Source organism: Pelodiscus sinensis, unplaced genomic scaffold, assembly GCF_049634645.1.
Source record: "Pelodiscus sinensis isolate JC-2024 unplaced genomic scaffold, ASM4963464v1 ctg100, whole genome shotgun sequence".
Classification (NCBI taxonomy): domain Eukaryota; kingdom Metazoa; phylum Chordata; order Testudines; family Trionychidae; genus Pelodiscus; species Pelodiscus sinensis.
Window position 1 is genome coordinate 154,422 of NW_027465939.1, and position 27,081 is coordinate 181,502.

Here is a 27,081-nt window from a genome sequence, read left to right on the forward strand (position 1 = left end):
GTTCTTTTATTATGGGAACTAATAAATAACTTTTCTTTATCCGCCCGCTCCACACCACTCATGATTTTATATACCTCTATATAAGGATGGCAGGAGAGAAATCGCTTGATCATTGTCTTCAGTCCACCCCCTCCGGGGCACCTGGTATTGGCCACTGTGGGCAGACAGGCTACTGGGCTAGATGGACCTTTGGTCTGACCCAGTACAGCCGTTCTTATGTTTCACTGTAACACAAGGGACTTACAAGCCACATCCTGTATAGTAAGCAGAAGCAAAACTATCATGCATGTGCCTGGGACCTTTCACCTAGAGAGAAAGGTCAATGCTCATATATTTGGGACCTTTCACCTTGACAAAGCAACCGTCAATGGCACTGGGGTCCCACGAATACCCGCAACCTTGGAAACCCCGAATATCCAGTTTAGACCACATTGAGGGACTGGGAGGGACAGAAATAACAAAAGGCCGCTGGTGACGAATTGACAGGCAGGCGGATAAACTGAGATCAGTGATCTATTGACCTAGAGGACAAAGGCATTTCCCCATTGGTAAGCAGTCCTGTGGCACTCAGAGACCAGCGCAAGGATATCTCTAGTATCTCCCGCTCTTATGGGCCAACCCACTTCCTCTGATGAGAGGCTCTTGAGTGAAGCAGGCTTGGCCCGCAAGCACTCATGGTACTAGCTGCATCTTTTTCTTAGGCTCTGAGGGGCCACACGACTTCTGGCTGGTTTTCAATTTGCAGACTAACACGGCTCCCCTGAGACCATCGGCATGTGCAAGGGAGGAGAAAAGGAAACACCCCTTGCCGGATGTGCATCAGACCCACCAGTGGCGGCTCAGCATGGTGCACCAGGGCCATCCCAGCCACGGGGCAGGGGCAGGAGCAGGAGGCGATGGTCCCGGCGATGATGAGGAAGGCGAGGGGGATGGAGAAGATGAGCAGAGTGAGTACGTGGGGGTGGGACTCTGGCCATACATTCCCTCACTAGCTTATGAGACCGGGGTGTTGGGACTGAGCTACCTGTATTAATCAGCCAGATCTGTAGGGGGCCCTACATGTGAGTGTTGCAACTGTGCACCCCAGGGCACCCAGCCATCAACGATTAAACACATGTGCAGCCATGTAGCTGCAATGGAGTGTTATGCCTGGAGCCTCAGTGCACCCTGCCAGCCACCCTCCCTGAAAGCAGGAAGCGCCTTTGCCTGGCTGTCGCTCAGCAGCGCCAGAACGCTGTGGCTGAAGCGGATTCCGAGGCAGGGATGGCGTCTTTGCTCTCAGTTTTCACATTCGTGCTGTGAGATCAGGCCCGGGGGGGTGGTTCTTTCCTTTGCACTGTAACGTGATGCTCCTGCTTCCATATTGCTGTTGTGCCTGTGGCACAAGGAAATCCCTTCTGGTCTGTGTGTAAGTGAGCCGTGTGTGTAGGGAGAGACGTGTGTATTGCCCCTTTTTCTCCGAAATAACTACTACGGATACAGACACGCGAGAGGTGCAGTTTTATATTCTTTCCTCAGGCACAACATTAGCTAGTTACAGCACTGCCAAGGCCTGCACCGCCGTTGGGTATCCCAGGCCTGCACCGCCGTTGGGTATCCCAGGCCTGCACTGCCGTTGGGTATCTCAGGCCTGCACTGCCGTTGGGTATCCCAGGCCTGCACTGCCGTTGGGTATCCTAGGCCTGCACTGCCGTTGGGTATCCCAGGCCTGCATGGCGCGTTGGGTATCTCAGGCCTGCACTGCCGTTGGGTATCCCAGACCTGCACTGCCGTTGGGTATCCTAGGCCTGCACTGCCGTTGGGTATCCCAGGCCTGCATGGCGCGTTGGGTATCTCAGGCCTGCACCGCCGTTGGGTATCTCAGGCCTGCACCGCCGTTGGGTATCCCAGGCCTGCACTGCCGTTGGGTATCCCAGGCCTGCACTGCCGTTGGGTATCCCAGACCTGCACTGCCGTTGGGTATCCCAGGCCTGCACTGCCGTTGGGTATCCCAGGCCTGCATGGCGCGTTGGGTATCCCACGCCTGCACTGCCGTAGGGTATCCCAGACCTGCACTGCCGTTGGGTATCCCAGGCCTGCACCGCCGTTGGGTATCCAAGGCCTGCACCGCCGTTGGGTATCCCAGGCCTGCACCGCCGTTGGGTATCCCAGGCCTGCACCGCCGTTGGGTATCCCAGGCCTGCACCGCCGTTGGGTATCCCAGGCCTGCACTGCCGTTGGGTATCCCAGGCCTGCATGGCGCGTTGGGTATCCCAGGCCTGCATGGCGCGTTGGGTATCCCAGACCTGCACTGCCGGTGGGTATCCCAGGCCTGCATGGCGCGTTGGGTATCCCAGGCCTGCACTGCCGTTGGGTATCCACGGCCTGCACTGCCGTCGGGTATCCCAGACCTGCACCGCCGTCGGGTATCCCAGGCCTGCACCGCCTTCGGGTATCCCAGGCCTGTACCGCCGTTGGGTATCCCAGGCCTGCACTGCCGTTGGGTATCCCAGGCCTGCACTGCCATTGGGTATCTCAGGCCTGCACTGCCGTTGGGTATCCCAGGCCTGCACTGCCGTTGGGTATCCCAGGCCTGCATGGCGCGTTGGGTATCCCAGACCTGCACTGCCGTCGGGTATCCCAGACCTGCACCGCCGTCGGGTATCCCAGGCCTGCACCGCCTTCGGGTATCCCAGGCCTGCACCGCCGTTGGGTATCCCAGGCCTGCACTGCCGTTGGGTATCTCAGGCCTGCACTGCCGTTGGGTATCCCAGGCCTGCACTGCCGTTGGGTATCCCAGGCCTGCACTGCCGTTGGGTATCCCAGGCCTGCATGGCGCGTTGGGTATCCCAGACCTGCACTGCCGTTGGGTATCCCAGACCTGCACTGCCGTTGGGTATCCCAGCCCTGCACTGCCGTTGGGTATCCCAGGCCTGCATGGCGCGTTGGGTATCTCAGGCCTGCACCGCCGTTGGGTATCCCAGGCCTGCACCGCCGTTGGGTATCCAAGGCCTGCACCGCCGTTGGGTATCCCAGGCCTGCACCGCCGTTGGGTATCCCAGGCCTGCACCGCCGTTGGGTATCCCAGGCCTGCACCACCGTTGGGTATCCCAGGCCTGCACTGCCGTTGGGTATCCCAGGCCTGCATGGCGCGTTGGGTATCCCAGGCCTGCATGGCGCGTTGGGTATCCCAGACCTGCACTGCCGTTGGGTATCCCAGACCTGCACTGCCGGTGGGTATCCCAGGCCTGCATGGCGCGTTGGGTATCCCAGGCCTGCACTGCCGTTGGGTATCCACGGCCTGCACCGCCTTCGGGTATCCCAGGCCTGCACCGCCTTCGGGTATCCCAGGCCTGCACCGCCGTTGGGTATCCCAGGCCTGCACTGCCGTTGGGTATCCCAGGCCTGCACTGCCGTTGGGTATCTCAGGCCTGCACTGCCGTTGGGTATCCCAGGCCTGCACTGCCGTTGGGTATCCCAGGCCTGCATGGCGCGTTGGGTATCCCAGACCTGCACTGCCGTCGGGTATCCCAGACCTGCACTGCCGTCGGGTATCCCAGACCTGCACCGCCGTCGGGTATCCCAGGCCTGCACCGCCTTCGGGTATCCCAGGCCTGCACCGCCGTTGGGTATCCCAGGCCTGCACTGCCGTTGGGTATCTCAGGCCTGCACTGCCGTTGGGTATCCCAGGCCTGCACTGCCGTTGGGTATCCCAGGCCTGCACTGCCGTTGGGTATCCCAGGCCTGCATGGCGCGTTGGGTATCCCAGACCTGCACTGCCGTTGGGTATCCCAGACCTGCACTGCCGTTGGGTATCCCAGGCCTGCACTGCCGTTGGGTATCCCAGGCCTGCATGGCGCGTTGGGTATCTCAGGCCTGCACCGCCGTTGGGTATCTCAGGCCTGCACCGCCGTTGGGTATCCCAGGCCTGCACTGCCGTTGGGTATCCCAGACCTGCACTGCCGTTGGGTATCCCAGGCCTGCACTGCCGTTGGGTATCCCAGGCCTGCATGGCGCGTTGGGTATCCCACGCCTGCACTGCCGTAGGGTATCCCAGACCTGCACTGCCGTTGGGTATCCCAGGCCTGCACCGCCGTTGGGTATCCAAGGCCTGCACCGCCGTTGGGTATCCCAGGCCTGCACTGCCGTTGGGTATCCCAGGCCTGCATGGCGCGTTGGGTATCCCAGGCCTGCATGGCGCGTTGGGTATCCCAGGCCTGCACTGCCGTTGGGTATCCACGGCCTGCACTGCCGTCGGGTATCCCAGGCCTGCACCGCCTTCGGGTATCCCAGGCCTGCACCGCCTTCGGGTATCCCAGGCCTGCACCGCCGTTGGGTATCCCAGGCCTGCACCGCCATTGGGTATCCCAGATCTGCACCGCCGTTGGGTATCCCAGGCCTGCATGGCGCGTTGGGTATCCCAGACCTGCACTGCCGTTGGGTATCCCAGACCTGCACTGCCGTTGGGTATCCCAGGCCTGCACTGCCGTTGGGTATCCCAGGCCTGCATGGCGCGTTGGGTATCTCAGGCCTGCACCGCCGTTGGGTATCTCAGGCCTGCACCGCCGTTGGGTATCCCAGGCCTGCACTGCCGTTGGGTATCCCAGACCTGCACTGCCGTTGGGTATCCCAGGCCTGCACTGCCGTTGGGTATCCCAGGCCTGCATGGCGCGTTGGGTATCCCACGCCTGCACTGCCGTAGGGTATCCCAGACCTGCACTGCCGTTGGGTATCCCAGGCCTGCACCGCCGTTGGGTATCCAAGGCCTGCACCGCCGTTGGGTATCCCAGGCCTGCACTGCCGTTGGGTATCCCAGGCCTGCATGGCGCGTTGTGTATCCCAGGCCTGCATGGCGCGTTGGGTATCCCAGGCCTGCACTGCCGTTGGGTATCCACGGCCTGCACCGCCGTCGGGTATCCCAGGCCTGCACCGCCTTCGGGTATCCCAGGCCTGCACCGCCTTCGGGTATCCCAGGCCTGCACCGCCTTCGGGTATCCCAGGCCTGCACCGCCGTTGGGTATCCCAGGCCTGCACCGCCGTTGGGTATCCCAGATCTGCACCGCCGTTGGGTATCCCAGGCCTGCACTGCCGTTGGGTATCCCAGATCTGCACCGCCGTTGGGTATCCCAGGCCTGCACTGCCGTTGGGTATCCCAGGCCTGCACTGCCGTTGGGTATCCCAGGCCTGCATGGCGCGTTGGGTATCCCAGGCCTGCACCGCCGTTGGGTATCCCAGGCCTGCACCGCCGTCGGGTATCCAAGGCCTGCACCGCCGTCGGGTATCCCAGGCCTGCACTGCCGTCGGGTATCCCAGGCCTGCACTGCCGTTGGGTATCCCAGGCCTGCATGGCGCGTTGGGTATCCCAGGCCTGCACTGCCGTTGGGTATCCCAGGCCTGCACTGCCGTCGGGTATCCCAGGCCTGCATGGCGCGTTGGGTATCCCAGACCTGCACTGCCGTTGGGTATCCCAGACCTGCACTGCCGGTGGGTATCCCAGGCCTGCATGGCGCGTTGGGTATCCCAGGCCTGCACTGCCGTTGGGTATCCCAGGCCTGCATGGCGCGTTGGGTATCCCAGACCTGCACCGCCGTCGGGTATCCCAGGCCTGCTCCGCCTTCGGGTATCCCAGGCCTGCACCGCCTTCGGGTATCCCAGGCCTGCACCGCCTTCGGGTATCCCAGGCCTGCACCGCCATTGGGTATCCCAGGCCTGCACTGCCGTTGGGTATCCCAGATCTGCACCGCCGTTGGGTATCCCAGGCCTGCACCGTCGTTGGGTATCCCAGGCCTGCACTGCCGTTGGGTATCCCAGGCCTGCATGGCGCATTGGATATCCCAGGCCTGAACCGCCGTTGGGTATCCCAGGCCTGCACCGCCGTCGGGTATCCCAGGCCTGCATGGCGCGTTGGGTATCCCAGACCTGCACTGCCGTTGGGTATCCCAGGCCTGCATGGCGCGTTGGGTATCCCAGGCCTGCACCGCCGTCGGGTATCCCAGGCCTGCACTGCCGTTGGGTATCCCAGGCCTGGACTGCCGTCGGGTATCCCAGGCCAGCATGGAGCGTTGGGTATCCCAGGCCTGGACTGCCGTCGGGTATCACAGGCCTGCACCGCCGTCGGGTATCACAGGCCTGCACTGCCGTCGGGTATCCCAGGCCTGCATGGCGCGTTGGGTATCCCAGGCCTGCATGGCGCTTTGGGTATCCCAGACCTGCACTGCCGTCGGGTATCCCAGGCCTGCACCGCCGTCGGGTATCACAGGCCTGCACCGCCGTTGGGTATCCCAGGCCTGCATGGCGCGTTGGGTATCCCAGGCCTGCACTGCCGTTGGGTATCCACGGCCTGCACTGCCGTTGGGTATCCCAGGCCTGCATGGCGCGTTGGGTATCCCAGACCTGCACCGCCGTCAGGTATCCCAGGCCTGCACCGCCGTCGGGTATCCCAGGCCTGCACTGCCGGTGGGTATCCCAGACCTGCACTGCCGTTGGGTATCCCAGGCCTGCACTGCCGTTGGGTATCCCAGATCTGCACCGCCGTTGGGTATCCCAGGCCTGAACCGCCGTTGGGTATCCCAGGCCTGCATGGCGCGTTGGGTATCCCAGGCCTGCATGGCGCGTTGGGTATCCCAGGCCTGCACTGCCGTTGGGTATCCCAGGCCTGAACCGCCGTTGGGTATCCCAGGCCTGCACTGCCGTTGGGTATCCCAGGCCTGCATGGCGCGTTGGGTATCCCAGGCCTGCACCGCCGTCGGGTATCCCAGGCCTGCACTGCCGTTGGGTATCCCAGGCCTGGACTGCCGTCGGGTATCCCAGGCCAGCATGGAGCGTTGGGTATCCCAGGCCTGGACTGCCGTCGGGTATCACAGGCCTGCACCGCCGTCGGGTATCACAGGCCTGCACTGCCGTCGGGTATCCCAGGCCTGCATGGCGCGTTGGGTATCCCAGGCCTGCATGGCGCTTTGGGTATCCCAGACCTGCACTGCCGTCGGGTATCCCAGGCCTGCACCGCCGTCGGGTATCACAGGCCTGCACCGCCGTTGGGTATCCCAGGCCTGCATGGCGCGTTGGGTATCCCAGGCCTGCACTGCCGTTGGGTATCCACGGCCTGCACTGCCGTTGGGTATCCCAGGCCTGCATGGCGCGTTGGGTATCCCAGACCTGCACCGCCGTCGGGTATCCCAGGCCTGCACCGCCGTCGGGTATCCCAGGCCTGCACTGCCGGTGGGTATCCCAGACCTGCACTGCCGTTGGGTATCCCAGGCCTGCACTGCCGTTGGGTATCCCAGATCTGCACCGCCGTTGGGTATCCCAGGCCTGAACCGCCGTTGGGTATCCCAGGCCTGCATGGCGCGTTGGGTATCCCAGGCCTGCATGGCGCGTTGGGTATCCCAGGCCTGCACTGCCGTTGGGTATCCCAGGCCTGAACCGCCGTTGGGTATCCCAGGCCTGCACTGCCGTTGGGTATCCCAGGCCTGCATGGCGCGTTGGGTATCCCAGGCCTGCATGGCGCGTTGGGTATCCCAGACCTGTACCGCTGTCGGGTATCCCAGGCCTGCACCGCTGTCGGGTATCCCAGGCCTGCACTGCCGTCGGGTATCCCAGGCCTGCACTGCCGTCGGGTATCCCAGGCCTGGACTGCCGTCGGGTATCCCAGGCCTGCACCGCCGTCGGGTATCCCAGGCCTGCACTGCCGTTGGGTATCCCAGGCCTGCACTGCCGTTGGGTATCCCAGGCCTGCATGGCGCGTTGGGTATCCCAGACCTGCACCGCCGTTGGGTATCCAAGGCCTGCACCGCCGTCGGGTATCCCAGGCCTGCACTGCCGTCGGGTATCCCAGGCCTGGACTGCCGTCGGGTATCCCAGGCCTGCACCGCCGTCGGGTATCCCAGGCCTGCACCGCCGTCGGGTATCCCAGGCCTGCACTGCCGTTGGGTATCCCAGGCCTGCACCGCCGTCGGGTATCCCAGGCCTGCACTGCCGTCGGGTATCCCAGGCCTGCACTGCCGTCGGGTATCCCAGGCCTGCACCGCCGTCGGGTATCCCAGGCCTGCACTGCCGTTGGGTATCCCAGGCCTGCACCGCCGTCGGGTATCCCAGGCCTGCACCGCCGTCGGGTATCCCAGGCCTGCACCGCCGTCGGGTATCCCAGGCCTGGACTGCCGTCGGGTATCCCAGGCCTGCACCGCCGTCGGGTATCCCAGGCCTGCACTGCCGTCGGGTATCCCAGGCCTGCACCGCCGTCGGGTCTCACAGGCCTGCACCGCCGTCGGGTATCACAGGCCTGCACTGCCGTCGGGTATCACAGGCCTGCACTGCCGTCGGGTATCCCAGGCCTGCACCGCCGTCGGGTATCCCAGGCCTGCACCGCCGTCGGGTATCACAGGCCTGCACTGCCGTTGGGTATCCCAGGCCTGCATGGCGCGTTGGGTATCCCAGGCCTGCACTGCCGTTGGGTATCCCAGGCCTGCACCGCCGTTGGGTATCCCAGACCTGCATGGCGCGTTGGGTATCCCAGGCCTGCACTGCCGTTGGGTATCCCAGACCTGCATGGCGCGTTGGGTATCCCAGGCCTGCACTGCCGTTGGGTATCCCAGGCCTGCATGGCGCGTTGGGTATCCCAGGCCTGCACCGCCGTTGGGTATCCCAGGCCTGCTCTGCCGTTGGGTATCCCAGACCTGCACTGCCGTTGGGTATCCCAGGCCTGCATGGCACGTTGGGTATCCCAGGCCTGCACTGCCGTTGGGTATCCCAGGCCTGCACTGCCGTTGGGTATCCCAGACCTGCATGGCGCGTTGGGGATCCCCGACCCTGCACCCCTGTCCACAGCCAGATGTGACTCAGCCAGCCAGAAGAGTAGAGAGTTTTTTTGCTTCTCAGAGCTATAGAGCAGCATAGGAGCAATGTTAACACCGGAGCCAGGGTCGGCAGCCCATAGTCCCTTGGGGGGAGGGTTCACCCATCCTAGCCCAGCCGAGACTAACATCTCCCAGGCTCTACCCCCCAGCCTGGGGACAGTCTCTGCCTCCCTCCCTTTGTCTCTCCCCGGGGAAGAGCCTTGTTCTCTGCTCAGGCTGAGACTTGAATGTCTATGGCTAATACAGATGTGGGGTGAGCCAGTGGGAACCCGCCTCCCAGCACAGCCGGGCGGGGACAGTGGGGTATGTCTACACTGGCGCTTCTTGCACAAGAACACGTCCACACTGCCATGTGGGAGCTGTGCTTTTGTGCCAGAGCGCCCATGGCAGTGTGGATGCTTTCTTGCGCAAGAAACCCCTGCCTCGCGGCCACACTGCCCTCTTGTGCAAGAGCTCCTGCGCTAGAGGGCTTACACCTGTTAGAAAAGAGCACAGCGCTTGTGCAAGAAGCCCTCTCTTCCCACGCTGTACTGTAAGTTTCCTTGCACAAGAGCAGGCTGGCTGTGGATGCTCTGCGGACTGTACTTGCACAAGAAGCCGCGGGTGTAGACATAGCCCGGGGGTATGTCTAGACCACATGCCTCTGCGACAGAGGGGTGTAAATGAGACATACCGACATAGTCAATGAAGCAGGGATTCAAATATCCCACGCTTCATTCGAATAAAAATGGCGGCCGCGTTTTGCTGACTCAGCAGTTTGTCGGCAAAAAGCGGCAGTCAAGATGAGGATGGGTCGACAAGGAAAGCCTTTGTCGGCCAGTCCTGTGAGCCTCGTTGCACATTGCAGAGGGATGTAGTCTACACATACCCGGGGTTACAAGGCACACAGCCCCCGCGACGCCACATCTCTCCTCGCTCCGAGAGCGAACCCAGCGGGGGAGTTTGGGTCCCCTTCCACGTAAGACATCGGCTGTGACATTGGCTCCTTTTTGCTTGCGCCTGCCACGGCGCTGCCCTGCAGGAGCCGGCTCCGCCCTGTTTGGCTGCTGCACGGCTTTGTGGGGCCGGTGCAGGCTCCCTCTCTGCAGCCGTACCAGCCCTTCCGCTCCCTCGGGCTCTGCCCAGGGGCTCTCTGGCCCGGCCCATGAGTTCCGCGAGCCTTTCCCAGAAAGCCAGGATGTCCCCCACCCCCGACGCTCCATTGGGGGGGGTCTCCCCCTTTCTCAGAATCCCCAGGGGGCCCTTCCCCCTTCTGCACCAGGCCTCAGTCAGGAGGAACCTGGCAGGCCCTTGGCGCACCTCCCTGTGTGCAGACAGCAGGTGGGGCAGGAACTCATCCCAGTCCTGCAGGTGCTGGTGCATAAAAGCCTCCAGCATCTCCTACAGGATCTCCTGCAGTTAGGTCAGCTGCACGGGGCCCACAGAGTTACCCAGCGAGCGGCAGCCCTGGACTCCGTTCCACAGGGACTTGCCCATCGCTGCCCAGGTCTCACGCCCCTTTTCACTTTCTCTTTCTGGGAAATTAATCTTAAGCAAACACGGCATCTAGGTCTGTGACGAGCGAGTCAGCGAGGATCTGGCTCAGGTCCTAGCCCCGCCTCTCTCACGGGCTATAGACAGGGACCTGACTGGGAGACCCGGACACCAGACCCTGCAGGAGATCCCTCTGCCACCCACACGCGGCTTCCACTCCCAGTAACAATGGGGGGAATCGGCGTCTCTCTGTCCATTGTCCTGGCTCTGGTGACCCTGAGCGTTTCTCTAGAGAGAAAGGTACCGGGTGGGATGAGGGGCTGACAGGCTCGGGGCTGGTCTGGGGCAGGGCGAGGGACCGAGGGGGCTGGGCGCTGGCTCTGGGGCAGGGCGAGGGACCGAGGGGGCTGGGCGCTGGCTCTGGGGCAGGGCGAGGGACCGAGGGGGCTGGGCGCTGGCTCTGGGGCAGGGCGAGGGACCGAGGGGGCTGGGCGCTGGCTCTGGGGCAGGGCGAGGGACCGAGGGGGCTGGGCGCTGGCTCTGGGGCTGGGCGAGGGACCGAGGGGGCTGGGCGCTGGCTCTGGGGCAGGGCGAGGGACCGAGGGGGCTGGGCGCTGGCTCTGGGGCAGGGCAAGGGACTGAGGGGGCTGAGGGCTGGCTCTGGGGCAGGGCAAGTGATGAGGGGGCTGGGTGCTGGCTCTGGGGCAGGGCGAGGGACCGAGGGGGCTGGGTGCTGGCTCTGGGGCTGGGCGAGGGACCGAGGGGGCTGGGTGCTGGCTCTGGGGCTGGGCAAGGGACCGAGGGGGCTGAGGGCTGGCTCTGGGGCTGGGCGAGGGACCAAGGGGGCTGCGTGTTGGCTCCGGGGTAGGGCGAGGGACCAAGGGGGCTGGGGGCTGGCTCTGGGGCAGGGCGAGGGACCGAGGGGGCTGGGCGCTGGCTCTGGGGCAGGGCGAGGGACCGAGGGGGCTGGGCGCTGGCTCTGGGGCAGGGCAAGGGACTGAGGGGGCTGGATGCTGGCTCTGGGGCAGGGCAAGTGATGAGGGGGCTGGGTGCTGGCTCTGGGGCAGGGCGAGGGACCGAGGGGGCTGGGTGCTGGCTCTGGGGCTGGGCGAGGGACCGAGGGGGCTGGGCGCTGGCTCTGGGGCAGGGCGAGGGACCGAGGGGGCTGGGCGCTGGCTCCGGGGTAGGGCGAGGGACCGAGGGGGCTGGGCGCTGGCTCTGGGGCAGGGCGAGGGACCGAGGGGGCTGGGCGCTGGCTCTGGGGCAGGGCGAGGGACCGAGGGGGCTGGGTGCTGGCTCTGGGGCAGGGCAAGTGATGAGGGGGCTGGGTGCTGGCTCTGGGGCAGGGCGACGGACCGAGGGGGCTGGGTGCTGGCTCTGGGGCAGGGCGAGGGACCGAGGGGGCTGGGTGCTGGCTCTGGGGCTGGGCGAGGGACCGAGGGGGCTGGGTGCTGGCTCTGGGGCTGGGCAAGGGACCGAGGGGGCTGAGGGCTGGCTCTGGGGCTGGGCGAGGGACCAAGGGGGCTGCGTGTTGGCTCCGGGGTAGGGCGAGGGACCAAGGGGGCTGGGGGCTGGCTCTGGGGCAGGGCGACGGACCGAGGGGGCTGGGGGCTGGCTCTGGGGCAGGGTGACGGACCGAGGGGGCTGGGTGCTGGCTCTGGGACAGGGCGAGGGACCGAGGGGGCTGGGTGCTGGCTCTGGGGCAGGGCGAGGGACCGAGGGGGCTGGGGGCTGGCTCTGGGGCAGGGCGACGGACCGAGGGGGCTGGGGGCTGGCTCTGGGGCAGGGCGACGGACCGAGGGGCTGGGGGCTGGCTCTGGGGCAGGGCGAGGGACCGAGGGGGCTGGGTGCTGGCTCTGGGGCAGGGCGAGGGACCGAGGGGGCTGGGCGCTGGCTCTGGGGCTGGGCGAGGGACCGAGGGGGCTGGGCGCTGGCTCTGGGGCAGGGCGAGGGACCGAGGGGGCTGGGGGCTGGCTCTGGGGCAGGGCGAGGGACCGAGGGGGCTGGGTGCTGGCTCTGGGGCAGGGCGAGGGACCGAGGGGGCTGGGTGCTGGCTCTGGGGCAGGGCGAGGGACCGAGGGGGCTGGGTGCTGGCTCTGGGGCAGGGCGAGGGACCGAGGGGGCTGGGTGCTGGCTCTGGGGCAGGGCGACGGACCGAGGGGGCTGGCCGCTGGTTCTGGGGCAGGGCGAGGGATGAGGGGGTTGGGTGCTGGCTCTGGGGCAGGGCGAGGGATGAGGAGGCTGGAGGCTGGCTCTGGGGCAGGGCGAAGGACCGAGGGGGCTGGGTGCTGGCTCTGGGGCAGGGCGACGGACCGAGGGGGCTGGGGGCTGGCTCTGGGGCAGGGCGACGGACCGAGGGGCTGGGGGCTGGCTCTGGGGCAGGGCGAGGGACCGAGGGGGCTGGGTGCTGGCTCTGGGGCAGGGCGAGGGACCGAGGGGGCTGGGTGCTGGCTCTGGGGCAGGGCGAGGGACCGAGGGGGCTGGGCGCTGGCTCTGGGGCTGGGCGAGGGACCGAGGGGGCTGGGCGCTGGCTCTGGGGCAGGGCGAGGGACCGAGGGGACTGGGGGCTGGCTCTGGGGCAGGGCGAGGGACCGAGGGGGCTGGGTGCTGGCTCTGGGGCAGGGCGAGGGACCGAGGGGGCTGGGTGCTGGCTCTGGGGCAGGGCGAGGGACCGAGGGGGCTGGGTGCTGGCTCTGGGGCAGGGCGACGGACCGAGGGGGCTGGCCGCTGGTTCTGGGGCAGGGCGAGGGATGAGGGGGTTGGGTGCTGGCTCTGGGGCAGGGCGAGGGATGAGGAGGCTGGGGGCTGGCTCTGGGGCAGGGCGAGGGACCGAGGGGGCTGGGTGCTGGCTCTGGGGCAGGGCGAGGGACCGAGGGGGCTGGGTGCTGGCTCTGGGGCAGGGTGAAGGACCGAGGGGGCTGGGTGCTGGCTCTGGGGCAGGGCGAAGGACCGAGGGGGCTGGGTGCTGGCTCTGGGGCAGGGCGAAGGACCGAGGGGGCTGAGGGCTGGCTCTGGGGTAGGGCGAGGGACCGAGGGGGCTGGGTGCTGGCTCTGGGGCAGGCGAGGGTCTGAGGGGTCTGGGCCATCCCAGGTTTGTGCCGGCCGAGGGGGCAGGACCATGTTCCAGGGACCATGTCTGCAGCGGGGCCAGAGCTCCCTTGCTGTGTCGATGTGCTGACGGTGGCAGGCAGGGGCCCTGCAGGTGCTGGGGGGCCCAAGTGGGGCGTGTCCCGTGTCGAGGAGACCAGGCGCTAAGGATCCCACCGGTAACGGGGTCGTGACAAGCCAGGAACAGGCTGCTCCCCCTGCCCAGTGCAGGAGACGAGGGGATCCAGCCCAGTGGAACCCAGGGGACGTGGGTCAGACACTGGGGCAGCAGCTATGTCCAGGGGCCCAGCTGATCAGCCCTCCCCCCCACGGGGAATGTGCAGGAAGCATTAGAAAGGGGCGTGGAGTGGGGCTGGGGCTGGGTCAGAAAGAGGCAGGGAGGAAGGGGACGGGGAGGGGTGGGGGCAGAAAGAGGTGGGGCGAGGGGGGCAGGGGCAGAGTGGGAGGCAGGAAGAGGCGGGGTGAGGGGTGAAGAGTGGGGGCAGGAAGAGGCGGGGTGAGGGGGGCAGAGTGGGGGGCAGGAAGAGGCAGGGTGAGGGGGGCAGAGGCAGAGTGGAGGGCAGGAAGAGGCGGGGTGTGGGGGGAAGAGTGGGGGGCAGGAAGAGGCAGGGTGAGGGTGTAGGGGAGGCATAGGGGGCAGGAAGAGGCACGGTGAGGGGGGTAGGGGCAGAGTGGGGGGAGGAAGAAGCAGGGTGAGGAGGGCAGAGTGGGGGCAGGAAGAGGCAGGGTGAGGGGGGCAGGGGCAGAGTGGGGGGCAGGAAGACGCAGGGTGAAGGGGCAGGGGCAGAGTGGGGGGCAGGAAGAGGCAGGGTGAGGGGGGCAGGGGCAGAGTGGGGGGCAGGAAGAAGCAGGGTGAGGGGGCAGGGGCAGAGTGGGGGGCAGGAAGTGGCGGGGTGAGGGGGCAGGGGCGGAGTGGGGGGCAGGAAGTGGCGGGGTGAGGGGGCAGGGGCGGAGTGGGGGGCAGGAAGTGGCGGGGTGAGGGGGCAGGGGCGGAGTGGGGGGCAGGAAGTGGCGGGGTGAGGGGGCAGGGGCGGAGTGGGGGGCAGGAAGTGGCGGGGTGAGGGGGCAGGGGCGGAGTGGGGGGCAGGAAGTGGCGGGGTGAGGGGGCAGGGGCGGAGTGGGGGGCAGGAAGAGGCAGGGTGAGGGGGCAGGGGCGGAGTGGGGGGCAGGAAGTGGCGGGGTGAGGGGGCAGGGGCGGAGTGGGGGGCAGGAAGAGGCAGGGTGAGGGGGGCAGGGGCGGAGTGGGGGGCAGGAAGTGGCAGGGTGAGGGGGGCAGGGGCGGAGTGGGGGGCAGGAAGTGGCGGGGTGAGGGGGCAGGGGCGGAGTGGGGGGCAGGAAGAGGCAGGGTGAGGGTGGGGTCTTGGGGCTCAGTGGGGGATGTGGAGTCTGTAAAATATTGAATCAAGACGGGCGCTCGGGCTGCCGGACCCTGGGGGCCACAGGTCTCGGTGTCACGTCACCGGCCGCAGGCCCAGAGGCCTCGCCAGGCCCCCTGCCCCAATGTCTCTGGTCTGGGGGCCTGTGACGTAGTGGGGGTATCTGGCTGGTTTCTATGCTGCTGGCTCTGGGGTAACCCCCACTGGCTGCCGTGGGTACCATGACCCAGCAAAACAGGATGAGTCACTATGCAAACCAGTGGCCAGACACCCCCCATGGAGAGGAACAAAGGGAGGTGAATGCTGCCCTGGCTGGGGGGCAGGGCTGGAAGAGGGTGAGTTTAGTCGGTGTCTGGGAGCATGGAGGAGACAGCCTAAGGAAAGGGGCTGGAGTTTAGGGGCCCAGTCTCCCCCATCTCAAGGGGGCCTGAGGCATCCTAGCCCAGCTCTGTGACCAGATTCCATCTGTGCTGTGCTGTATCCTGGAGAGGCAATAAACTTCCTCTATTCCACCGGCTGGTGCAGTCTGTTTGTGCCATTTCGGGGTGCAGGAGACGGGGGACCCCCAACGCGCCATCACAGGGCCAATTCCCATTCTGACGTCTCTGGGCGTCTCTGCTTCCCGCCCTGTGAGGTCGGACTCCGGCTCCTCCTGTCCGCTCAGGCTGCCTGGCGCGGGAGCGGGCGGGGACCCAGGCCTGGGTGTCAGTAACGGCGCACGTGCCCCACGGCGAGACCAGGGGCTCTGCAAAGTCCCCCCCACGGACCGGGCACAGGGCACCTGCCAGCCAGCTGGTGCCAGACAAGGCCAGGGGCTCGCCGCTCACCTCAGAGCACAGGGCCGGGGGTTCGTCTGACGCCCGCAGCTCCCCGGGGTTCCAGGACCCAGGCCAGGCCCGTTGGCTCTGTTGGGGTCCTGGGGCCCCGGCCTCACGCCGTGCGTGGGAACACGTCTGCTCCCCTTTCAGTGTGACCTGTCCGGCCTGTGGCGGAACGAGCTGGGCTCGCTGATGGAGATACATGACGTTAACGAGGCGGGAGAATTCTCCGGCGAGTACCTCACAGCCGTGACGGCCACCAGCAACTGTATCCGCATCTCGCCCCTGAAGGGAGCCCAGCATCACACGAAGGCAGAGACGTCTCCGGTCTTCAGCTTCACTGTGAACTGGGAGTTCTCAAGTACGTGCCGTGCGCCGCGCTGGGCTGGGGGTTCCCGTCGGCGTGAGCGGGGCACGCGGAGCGATGGTTTCTTTTCTTGTCGGGACAGAAATCCTGGTGGGGAGGGTGTGGCTGGCTGCAGCCAGTGGGTTGAGGGGTAAAATCGCCTGCACACGGCCTGGCGCGCCCCTCACTGGTGCCTGTGCCCGGGTCCGCTCGCCCCCTTTCCGAGGGGCAGTAGCATCTTGGCAGGGCTCAGCAAACAGCCACAAGGAAGGTCCCAGCCCCAGGAACGCAGCCTCTCAGGCAGGGCGGGAGCAGCTCAGAGGGGGGCAGTGTTCGCCCATGGGCTCCGTATGCGTTTGCCTGTGGTCTCTGGGCACCTTCGCTCAAGGGCTCTGGGTGCTCTTGAGAGTGGGCTCTGTGTGTGTTCACTTATGGGCTCTGTGTGTGTTCGCTTATGGGCTCTGTGTGTGTTCGCTTATGGGCTCCAGGTATGTACATGTGGGTATGTCTACACTACAAAGTTAGCTCGAACTAACTTTCCTAGGCGCTACACTAGCGCTCCGCTAGTTCGAACTTAATTTGAACTAGTGGAGCGCTTAGTTCGAACTAGGAAAACCTCATTTTACGAGGATTAAGCCTAGTTCGAACTAGCTAGTTCGAATTAAGGGCTGTGTAGCCCCTTAATTCGAACTAGTGGGAGGCTAAGGCTTCCCAGGTTTCCCTGGTGGCCACTCTGGCCAATACCAGGGAAACTCTATGCCCCCCTCCCGGCCCCGGACCCCTTAAAGGGGCACGGGCTGGCTACGGTGCCCGTGCCAGGTGCAAGCCTGCCAGCACCCAGCCAGCAGACCCTGCACCTGGCACGGCACAGAGCCACCCACCCGATGTCCCCCAGCCCACCCCCTCTTCCCGGGACCAGGCTGGCGGCTCCCAGGAGCTTGCCCGGGACCGCAAGAGGCGGGCACCCTCCTGGGCTAGTGCGGACATCGTGGACCTTGTCCACGACCTCCGCACTAGGCACAGGAAAGTGGCCGTCTAGGGCAGGAGAGCTGCCAGCCTGGCCACCCATGAGCAGGTTTGCATGAAAATCAAGGGGGTCCACTGAGACCCCCAACCCTGAGCCCTGAGCTTACAATGGCCATCCTGGGTCAGACCAAAGGTCCATCTAGGCCAGTAGCCTGTCTGACCCAGTAGCAGGGTCTGCTGGCTGGGTGCTGGCAGGCTTGCACCTGGCATGGGCACCATAGCCAGCCCGTGCCCCTTTAAGAGGTCTGGGGCCGGGAGGGGGGCAGACGAGTTTCCCTGGTGTTGGCCAGAGTGGCCACCAGGGAAAGCTGGGGAGGGCTAGCCTCCCACTAGTTCGAATTAAGGGGTTACACAGCCCTTAATTCGAACTAGTAAGTTCGAACTAGGCTTAATCCTCGTAGAATGAGGTTTACCTAGTTCGAACTAAGCGCTCCGCTAGTTCCAATTAAATTCGAACTAACGCAGCGCTAGTGTAGCGCCTATGAATGTTAGTTCGAACTAACTTTGTAGTGTAGACATACCCCTGGAGAGCTTTATCCATGGAGGGACCCGGGGGCAGTGAGACCGGCGAGGGGCCTGGCGTGTGCGGGGGGTGGAATGAGGCCCGAGGGGGCTGCCCCTGGGCAGGGCAGAACCGCGCCGAGCTGGCTATGGTCAGTGTTAGAAAAGAAGAGGTGGCCCAGAGGCGGGTGGGGTAACAGGGCCCCCGTGTTGCTGATACTTGTTCCACCTCGGATTTCACCCACATGGGATGCGAGTGAGCAGGAATGTGCCGGAGTGCATCTTTTATCTCCGCTAGTATGTGTGATGGGCCGGGCCAGGTCTGGGCACAGCTGAGGGCGTCTGCTCAGGGCGAATTGCTCAAACTCAGGGCTCCCTACAGCCCCTGACTGGAGACCTTCCCGATAGGCCACACCAGTCACACCGAGCGCTCCAGCTGCCAATCCGGCCAGCAGGAAGCCTCACGAGCAAAACCCCTCGGACATCCCAGCTCTCCCAGTGCCATAGTCAGCCCCGGGCCTAACACAGGTGAGGGGTTACAGAACCCATCGCACCTACCCCGAACAGGTTCTTCAGGTCCCAAGAAACCAGCCACAGATCCCAGGTCAATTTACCCTCTGGATCTTACCCACAAGGTCACACTGGGCCAGTCCTTTAGAATCTACCATCTAAAGGTTCATTACTACAAGAAAGAAAAGCCTGAGAGTGAGGTTGTTAAAGTATCCTCCGTTACATGCAGCGAATCTCCCAGTCCTCGATGCAGGCTCTAGCAGAGATGTTACAGCTGCTGGCTTAAAAGTCTCTGGTTACATCCTATGTCAGGACGGGTCCACAGTTCTTCCTGGCTCGTTGTTACCTGCAAGGCTGCTTCTGGGGTCAGGAGCTGAATTCAAGACCAATGGAGGGTGCCTGGGAACATGCCCTCCCAGGCAACACTGCTGTCACCGGCACACAGTACCCTGCACCCCCGGATCCCTGGGGCCACATGGAGTGTCCCTCCTTCTGACTCCTGCCTGCTCCCTCGCAGACTCCACCACCGTCTTCGTGGGCCAGTGCTTCGTGGATGAGAAAAGGAAGGAAATTCTGAAGGTTACATGGCTGCTGCGTGAGAAGGTCGGGTCCCCAGGAGACAGCTGGGGGGCCACCAGGTGGGTGCTGGGCACAGCCTGGCTGGGAGCCAAGGTGCTGCCTATGGAGCGGGACGGCAGGGCCTGGCCCCGTCACACCCCAGAGCGGTGTCGAATCCCCCAGCGGGTTAGGCTGGGACTAGGCCCACGTCTGCCCACAGCTCTTCTCCCCTAGGGTCGGGGGTAGGAGGAGGAAGCGTGGGGAGCCGGGTCAGAGCGCAGGGACCCGGAAGAGGGCTCTTTCATGTGAGGAGGGCTTTAAACTAGGTTTGACGGGGGCAGGTGAGCAAAGCCCACAGGTAAGTGCTGAATGTGTGGGACTGGGAGATGGGTTGGAAATGGGGGGGACTACGGCCTATAATGGCAAGGAGAAAGGAGGGTCAGGGCACAACAGGGAGGCAAGATCAAATCAGTATCTTAGATGCCTATATACAAATGCGAGAAGTATGGGTAATAAGCAGGAAGAACTGGAATTGCTAACCAATAAATACAACTATGATATCATTGGTAATAAAGCCGTAGAGCAGTTTTTAAACTAAGAGATGGGGGAAAGCCGATTGGTGCGGAGATGCACGTAAATCGGAGAGACTTCTCTTAGAGGAGAATCCGTTGATAGAGATTCTCTAAGCTGTAGTCGGAAAGAGAGGAAGGGAGAGGGCAAACCATTGGCCAGAGCTGACAAACAACTGCATAGAAAGGAATCCAATGCATCAGGGAAGGGCAGACAAATAAGCAGTGGCAAATTTTTAAAGTGCTTGTACACAAATGCTAGGAGTCTGACTAATAAGATGGGTGAACTAGAGTACCTCGTATTAAATGAGGAGATTGACATCATAGGCATCACTGAAACCTGGTGGAATGAGGAAAACCTGTGGGACACAATCATACCGGGGTATAAAATATATCGAAAGGATAGAGCAGGCCGGGTGGGTGGCGGAGTGGCACTGTATGTGAAAGATAATGTAGAATCAAATGAAATAAAAATATTAAGTGAATCAACATGTTCCATAGAATCGCTATGGATAGTAATTCCATGCTCCAATAACAAGAAATTAGCAGTAGGGATATATTACCGACCACCTGACCAGGACAGCAATACTGACATAGAAATGCTGAGGGAGATTAGAGAGGCTACCAAAATAGAGAATTCTATAATAATGGGGGGTTTTAATTACCCACATATTGACTGGATACATGTCACCTCAGGAAGAGAAGCGGAGATAAAATTTCTCAATGGCTTAAATGACTGCTTCTTGGAGCAGCTAGTGCAGGAACCCACAAGGGGAGAGGCAATTCTCGATTTAGTCCTGAGTGGAGTGCAGGATCAGGTCCAGGATATAACCGTTACAGGACCGCTTGGGAATAGTGACCATAATATAATAACATTCAACATTCCTGTGGTGGGAAGAACACCTCAGCAGTCCAGCACCCTGGCATTTAATTTCAAAAAGGGGAATTACACAAAAATGAGGAGGTTTGTTAAACAGAAATTAAAAGGCACAGTGACTAGAGCCAAATCCCTGAAAGCTGCATGGAAACTTTTTAAAGACACCATAATAGAGGCCCAACTGAAATGTATACCCCAAATTAAAAAACATAGCAAGAGACCTAAAAAAGAGTCACCGTGGCTTAACCACCATGTAAAAGAAGCGGTGAGGGACAAAAAGGTATCTTTTAAGAAGTGGAAGTCCAATCCTAGTGAGATAAATAGAAAGGAACATAAACACTGTCAAATCAACTGTCAAAAAGTAATAAGAAAAGCAAAAAAAGATTTTGAGGAACAGCTAGCCAAAAACTCAAAAAGAAATAAAATGTTTTTTAAGTACATTAGAAGCAGGAAGCCTGCTAAAAAGCCTGTAGGTCCCCTAGATGATCGAGCTATAAAAGGAGCAATCAAGGACGATAAAGCCATTGCGGAGAAACTAAATGATTTCTTTGCTTCAGTCTTCACGGCTGAGGATGTTGGGGAGATTCCTGAATCTGCACCGTCCTTTGTGGGTGATGAATCTGAGGAACTGTCCCGGATTGAAGTGTCATTAGAGGAGGTTTTGGAACAAATAGAAAAACTTAATGTTAACAAATCTCCGGGACGGATGGCATTCATCCAAGGGTTCTAAAAGAACTTAAATGGGAAATTGCTGAGCTATTATCTGTGGTTTGTAACCTATCCTTTAAATCGGCTTCCGTACCTAATGACTGGAAGGTAGCCAACGTGACACCAATATTTAAAAAGGGCTCTAGAGGCGATCCTAGCAATTACAGACTGGTAAGTCTAACTTCAGTACCGGGCAAATTAGTCGAAACAATAGTAAAGAATAAAATTGTGAATCATGTAGAAGAACATAATTTGTTGTACAAAAGTCAACATGGTTTCTGTAAAGGGAAATCCTGTCTTACTAATCTATTAGAGTTCTTTGAAGGGGTTAACAAACATGCGGACAAGGGGGATCCAGTAGATATAGTATACTTGGATTTTCAGAAAGCCTTTGACAAGGTCCCTCACCAAAGGCTCTTGTGTAAATTACATGGCCATGGGATAAGAGGGATGGTCCTTTCCTGGATTGAGAACTGGCTAAAAGACAGGAAACAAAGGGTAGGAATAAATGGTAAATTTTCAGATTGGAGAGGGGTAACTAGTGGTGTCCCCCAAGGGTCAGTCCTGGGACCAATCCTTTTCAACTTATTCATAAATGATCTGGAGAAAGGGGTAAGCAGTGAGGTAGTAAAGTTTGCGGATGATACCAAACTGTTTAGGATAGTCAAGACAGAAGCAGACTGTGAGGGACTCCAAGAAGATCTCACCAAACTGAGTGATTGGGCAACAAAATGGCAAATGAAATTTAATGTGGATAAGTGTAAAGTAATGCACATCGGGAAAAATAACCCCAACTATACGTACAGTATGATGGGGGCTAATTTGGCTACGACAAATCAGGAAAGGGATCTTGGAGTTATCGTGGACAGTTCTCTGAAAACTTCCACACAGTGTGCAGTGGCGGTCAAAAAGGCAAATAGGATGCTAGGAATTATTAGGAAAGGGATAGAAAATAAGACCCAGAACATCTTACTGCCCCTGTATAAAACTATGGTACGCCCACATCTTGAATACTGTGTACAGATGTGGTCTCCTCACCTCAAAAAAGATATTTTGGTTTTGAAAAGGGTTCAGAAAAGGGCAACTAAAATGATTAGGGGTTTGGAACGGGTCCCATATGAGGAGAGGCTAAAGAGACTGGGACTTTTCAGTTTAGAAAAGAGGAGACTGAGGGGAGATATGATAGAGGTCTATAAAATCATGAGTGGTGTGGAGAGGGCTGATAAAGAAAAGTTATTTATTAGTTCCCATAATAGAAGAACTAGAGGACACCAAATGAAATTAATGGGTAGCAGGTTTAAAACTAATAAAAGGAAGTTCTTCTTCACACAGCGTGTTGTCAACCTGTGGAACTCCTTGCCAGAGGAGGCGGTGAAGGCTAGGACTATAATAGAGTTTAAAGAGAAGCTAGATAATTTCATGGAGGTTAGGTCCATAAAAGGCTATTAGCCAGGGGATAAAATGGTGTCCTTGGCCTCTGTTTGACAGAGGCTGGAGAGGGATGGCAGGAGACAAATCGCTTGATCATTGTCTTCGGTCAACCCTCTCTGGGGTACCTGGTGCTGGCCACTGTCGGCAGACAGGCTACTGGGCTAGATGGACCTTTGGTCTGACCCAGTACGGCCGTTCTTATGTTCTTATGTTCTTATGGTATTACAGAAACCTGGTGGGATGGGACGCATGATTGGAATGTTGGTATGGAAGGGTACGGCTTGCTCAGGACGGACAGACAGGGAAAAAAGGGAGGAGGGGTTGCCTTGTATATTAAAAATGTACACACTTGGACTGAAGTGGAGATGAACGTAGGAGATAGCTGTGTAGAGAGTCTCTGGGTTAAGCTTAATGGGGTAAAAAATGAGGGTGATGTCATGCTAGGAGTCTACTACAGGCCACCTAGCCAGGTGGAAGAGGTGGATGAGGCCTTTTTTAAACAATTAACAAAACTATCCAAAGCCCAAGATTTGGTGGTGATGGGGGACTTCAACTATCCAGACATATGTTGGGAAACTAACACAGCGAGGCACAGGCTATCCAATAAGTTTCTGGACTGCATTGGAGACAACTTTCTGTTTCAGAAGATTGAAAAAGCTACCAGAGGAGAAGCTGTTCTGGATTTGATTTTAACAAATAGGGAGGAACTAGTTGAGAACTTGAAAGTGGAAGACAGTATAGGGGACAGTGATCACGAAATAATAGAGTTCATGATCTTAAGGAAAGGTAGAAGGGAGACCAGCACAATTGAGGTAATGGATTTCAGGAAGGCAGATTTTGATAAGCTCAGAGAACTTGGGAAGCAAGACTGAAGGGAAAAACAACTGAGGAGAGTTGGAAGTATTTCAAAGGGACGTTGTTAAGGGCCCAAAAGCAAACAATTCCGCTGTGTAGGAAAGATAGAAAATACGGCAAAAGACCAGCTTGGCTTAACAAGGAGATCTTGCATGATCTCAAAATAAAAAAGGAGTCGTATAAAAAATGGAAACTAGGACAAATAACAAAGGATGAATATAGGCAAGCAACACGGGAATGCAGGGGCAAGATTAGAAAGGCAAAGGCACAAAATGAGATCAAACTAGCTACAGGCATAAAGGGAAACAAGAAGACCTTTTATAAATACATTAGAAGCAAGAGGAAGACCAAGGACAGGGTAGGCCCACTGCTTAGTGAGGAGGGAGAAGCAGTAACAGGGAACTTGGAAATGGCGGAGATGCTCAATGACTTCTTTGTTTCGGTCTTCACCGAGAAGTCTGGAGGTGTGCCTAACGTAGTGAATACAAGCAGAGAGACGGTAAGTTTAGAAGATAGGATACACAAAGAACAAGTTAAAAATCACTTAGGAAAGTTAGATGTCAGCAAGTCACCAGGTCCTGATGAAATGCATCCCAGGATACTCAAGGAGCTGATAGAGGAGGTATCTGAGCCTTTAGCTATGATCTTTGAAAAATCATGGCAGACAGGGGAGATTCCAGAAGACTGGAAAAGGGCAAATATTGTGCCCATCTATAAAAAGGGGAATAAGAACAACCCAGGAAACTACAGACCGGTCAGTTTAACGTCTGTCCCAGGGAAGATAATGGAGCAGGTAATTAAGGAAATCCTATGCAAACACTTGGAAGGTAATAAAGTGATAGGGAATAGCCAGCATGGGTTTGTGAAGAACAAGTCATGCCAAACTAATCTGATAGCTTTCTTTGATAAGATAACGAGCCTTGTGGATAAGGGAGAAGCGGTGGATGTCATATACCTAGACTTTAGTAAGGCATTTGACATGGTCTCGCATGATATTCTTATTGATAAACTAGGCAAATATAACTTAGATAGGGCCACGATAAGGTGGGTGCATAATTGGCTGGATAACCGTAGTCAGAGAGTTGTTGTTAACGGTTCTAAATCCTGCTGGAAAGGGATAACAAGTGGAGTTCCGCAAGGGTCTGTTCTGGGACCCGTACTGTTCAATATCTTCATCAATGATGTAGATATTGGGATAGAGAGTACACTTATTAAGTTTGCAGATGATACCAAACTGGGTGGGGTTGCAACTTCTTTGGAGGATAGGGACATAATTCAAAATGACCTTAGCAAGTTAGAGAAATGGTCAGAGGTAAACAGGATGAGGTTTAATAAAGAGAAATGCAAAGTGCTCCACTTAGGAAGGAACAATCAATTCCATACATACAAGATGGGAAGCGACTGTCTAGGAAGGAGCATGGCGGAAAGGGATCTAGGGGTCATAGTGGACCACAAGTTGAATATGAGTCAACAGTGTGATGCTGTTGCAAAAAAAGCAAATATGATTCTAGGTTGTATCAACAGGTGTGTTGTAAGCAAAACTCGTGAAGTCATTCTGCCGCTCTACTCTGCACTAGTTAGGCCTCAGCTGGAGTACTGTGTCCAGTTCTGGGCGCCACATTTCAAGAAAGATGTGGAGAAATTGGAAAGGGTACAGAGAAGAGCGACAAGAATGATTAAAGGTTTAGAGAACATGACCTATGAAGCCAGGCTTCATGAACTGGGCTTGTTTAGTTTGGAAAAAAGAAGATTAAGGGGGGACATGATAGCGGTTTTCAAATATCTAAAAGGGTGTCACAAGGAGGAAGGAGAAAATTTGTTCCTCTTGGTTTCTGAGGACAGGACAAGGAGTAATGGGCTTAAAGTGCAGCAGGGGAGGTTTAGATTGGACATTAGGAAAAAATTCCTAACTGTCAGGGTGGTCAAATATTGGAATAAATTGCCAAGGGAGGTGGTGGAATCTCCCTCTCTGGAGATATTTAAGAACAGGTTAGATAGACATCTGTCAGGGATGGTGTAGACGGAGCTTGGTCCTGCCTTGAGGGCGGGGGGCTGGACTCGATGACCTCTCGAGGTCCCTTCCAGTTCTATGATTCTATGATTCTATGACAAGCACAAAGCATGGCCTTGCTGGCCTTCCCAGGAGGGGGCGGCTGGATGTGCAGCCCCCAGGGTGCCTCTGGGTGAAAGTGGGGCCAGGCCAGGGTGGGACACTCACAGCCACTCTGCGTCCCTGGGCAGCTGGGCCCCCCCAAATGAAGCACTGCTAGGAATTGCCTGCTGCCCCTCCCTGCCCTCCATGCTCCTGCTGAGGCCCTGTGAGGTGTAGACTACAGGAGGGGAATTCCCGGATGGGGGGCCCAGGCAATGGGGGGACAAATGCTAAGTTCTGCACGTAGGAAGGACCTATCCATGTCACACACACAGAATGGGACGCGACTGTCTAGGAGGAGTTCTGCAGAAAGGGATCTAGGGGTCAGAGTGGACCACAAGCTAAATCTGAGTCAGCAGTGTGATGCTGATACAAAGAAAGCAAACCTGATTCTGGGCTGTATTAACAGGAGTGTTGTGAGCAAGACACAAGAAGTCATTCTTCCGCTCTACTCTGCACTGGTTAGGCCTGAGTTGGAGTCTTGTGTCCAGTTCTTGGCACCGCATTTCAAGAATGATGTAGAGCAGGGGTGTCCAAACTTTTTTCAAAGAGGGCCAGATTTGAAGAAGTGAACATGCGTGAGGGCCGTCCCCGCACTCTCAGCCCCAAGGCGGAGGGCCCGTGGGGTCGGAGGCGGGCGGAGAGCGCAGGGCACGCCAGCCTCACGGCGGCCCGGGGGCAGGGCGAACCCGCAGCTGTGCGGGGGAGCGGGGCTGCGGATGTGCCCTACAGGGCAGGCTCTAGGACCGTGGAGGCCATGGGCGGCGGCGGCGCGGCCGGAAGCGGCGCACTGGGCGCGCCAGTTCAAAAGAGCGCCGGGGAGCCAGGAGAGGGGGAGGAAGTGGGGGCCATATTAAATCGGAACACGGGCCGCAATTGGCCCGCGGGCCGGACTTTGGACATGCCTGATGTAGAGGAATTGGAGAAGGTCCAGAGAAGAGCAATGAGAATGATGAAAGGTCTAGAGAACGTGACCTATGAAGGGAGGCTGAAAGAACTGGGCTTGTTTAGTTTGGAAAGGAGCAGACCGAGAGGGCACATGACAGCGTCTTTCAAGCATCTAAAAGGGTGTCACAAGGAGGAGGGGGAAAAATTGTTCCCCTTGGCCTCTGAGGACAGGACAAGAAGCAAGGGGCTTAAACTGCAGCAAGGGAGGTTTAGGTTGGACATTAGGAAAAACTTTTTGTCTGTCAGGGTGGTTAAACACTGGGATATCCCTGGAGATATTGAAGATCAGGTTGGACAGACACCGGTCAGGGATGGTCTAGACAGTATTTGGTCCTGTCGTGAGGGCCGGGGACTGGACTCGATGACTCTCGAGGTCCCTTCCAGTCCTATGATTTTATGAATTGTCACGTCTGGCCCTTATCTTCATGACTCCCTTGATGCTCCTGGTTCTCCTTGTATGAGGGTTCCCCAAGCGCAGGCCCTGGGCCAGTAACCCCAGCTCTGTGCTTCTCCACAGGGTCGGCACAAATGATTTCACCCGGAAACAAAATCGAGAGCGGGGGAAAATCCTTCAGAGTCATTCTCCACAGTGTGACACTCCTGCTCCACTATCACCGTGAATATGCTGTCTGCCCCACGGCTCCTGTGCCCGCCCCACAACTCCTGTGCCCGCCCCACGGCTCCTGTGCCCGCCTGGTCTCGACTGGATCTGGCTCTCTGGAGAGCGTCTCGCCCGGCTGTTTGCTGGGCTGCAGTCGCCGTCTGTCTCCATCTCCCCTCACTCTCCAGCTGCCCTGTCCCCCACGGCAGTTCAGCTCCTTTCCCCATAAAGCTCTAGCGAGGGAGGCAAACGAATCTCTTGTGTTTTATCGTCCTCGGCTCTTTCAGGCGTGACCTGACCTGCCCCTCGCCAGCTCCTGGCAGCTGCTGGAATCTCTCCCAGGAGCTGTGGCCTTTCGGGGACACCCTGGCAGCTTGGTTGCCCCGGCTCTTG

The 27,081-nt window shown here is 59.5% G+C and overlaps 1 protein-coding gene across 3 annotated transcripts; it reads left to right on the top strand.

Annotated features, from left to right (window-relative positions):
- Positions 1-230: 230 nt before the first annotated feature.
- On the top strand, positions 231-26,938 carry LOC102452053 (avidin-like). 3 transcript variants are annotated; one of them, XM_075917095.1, is made up of 4 exons: positions 577-947; positions 15,757-15,967; positions 18,507-18,627; positions 26,605-26,938. In XM_075917095.1, exons 1-4 carry the CDS (start codon positions 813-815, stop codon positions 26,705-26,707), a joined length of 570 nt encoding a protein of 189 aa, XP_075773210.1. In that variant the 5' UTR covers positions 577-812; the 3' UTR covers positions 26,708-26,938. The 3 variants fall into 3 exon arrangements, with proteins under 3 accessions (XP_075773212.1, XP_075773210.1, XP_075773211.1); XM_075917096.1 differs by lacking the exon at positions 577-947 and adding an exon at positions 10,434-10,604; XM_075917097.1 differs by lacking the exons at positions 18,507-18,627; positions 26,605-26,938 and adding an exon at positions 18,302-18,486 and having other exon boundaries at positions 231-947.
- The last annotated feature ends 143 nt before the right edge of the window (positions 26,939-27,081 follow it).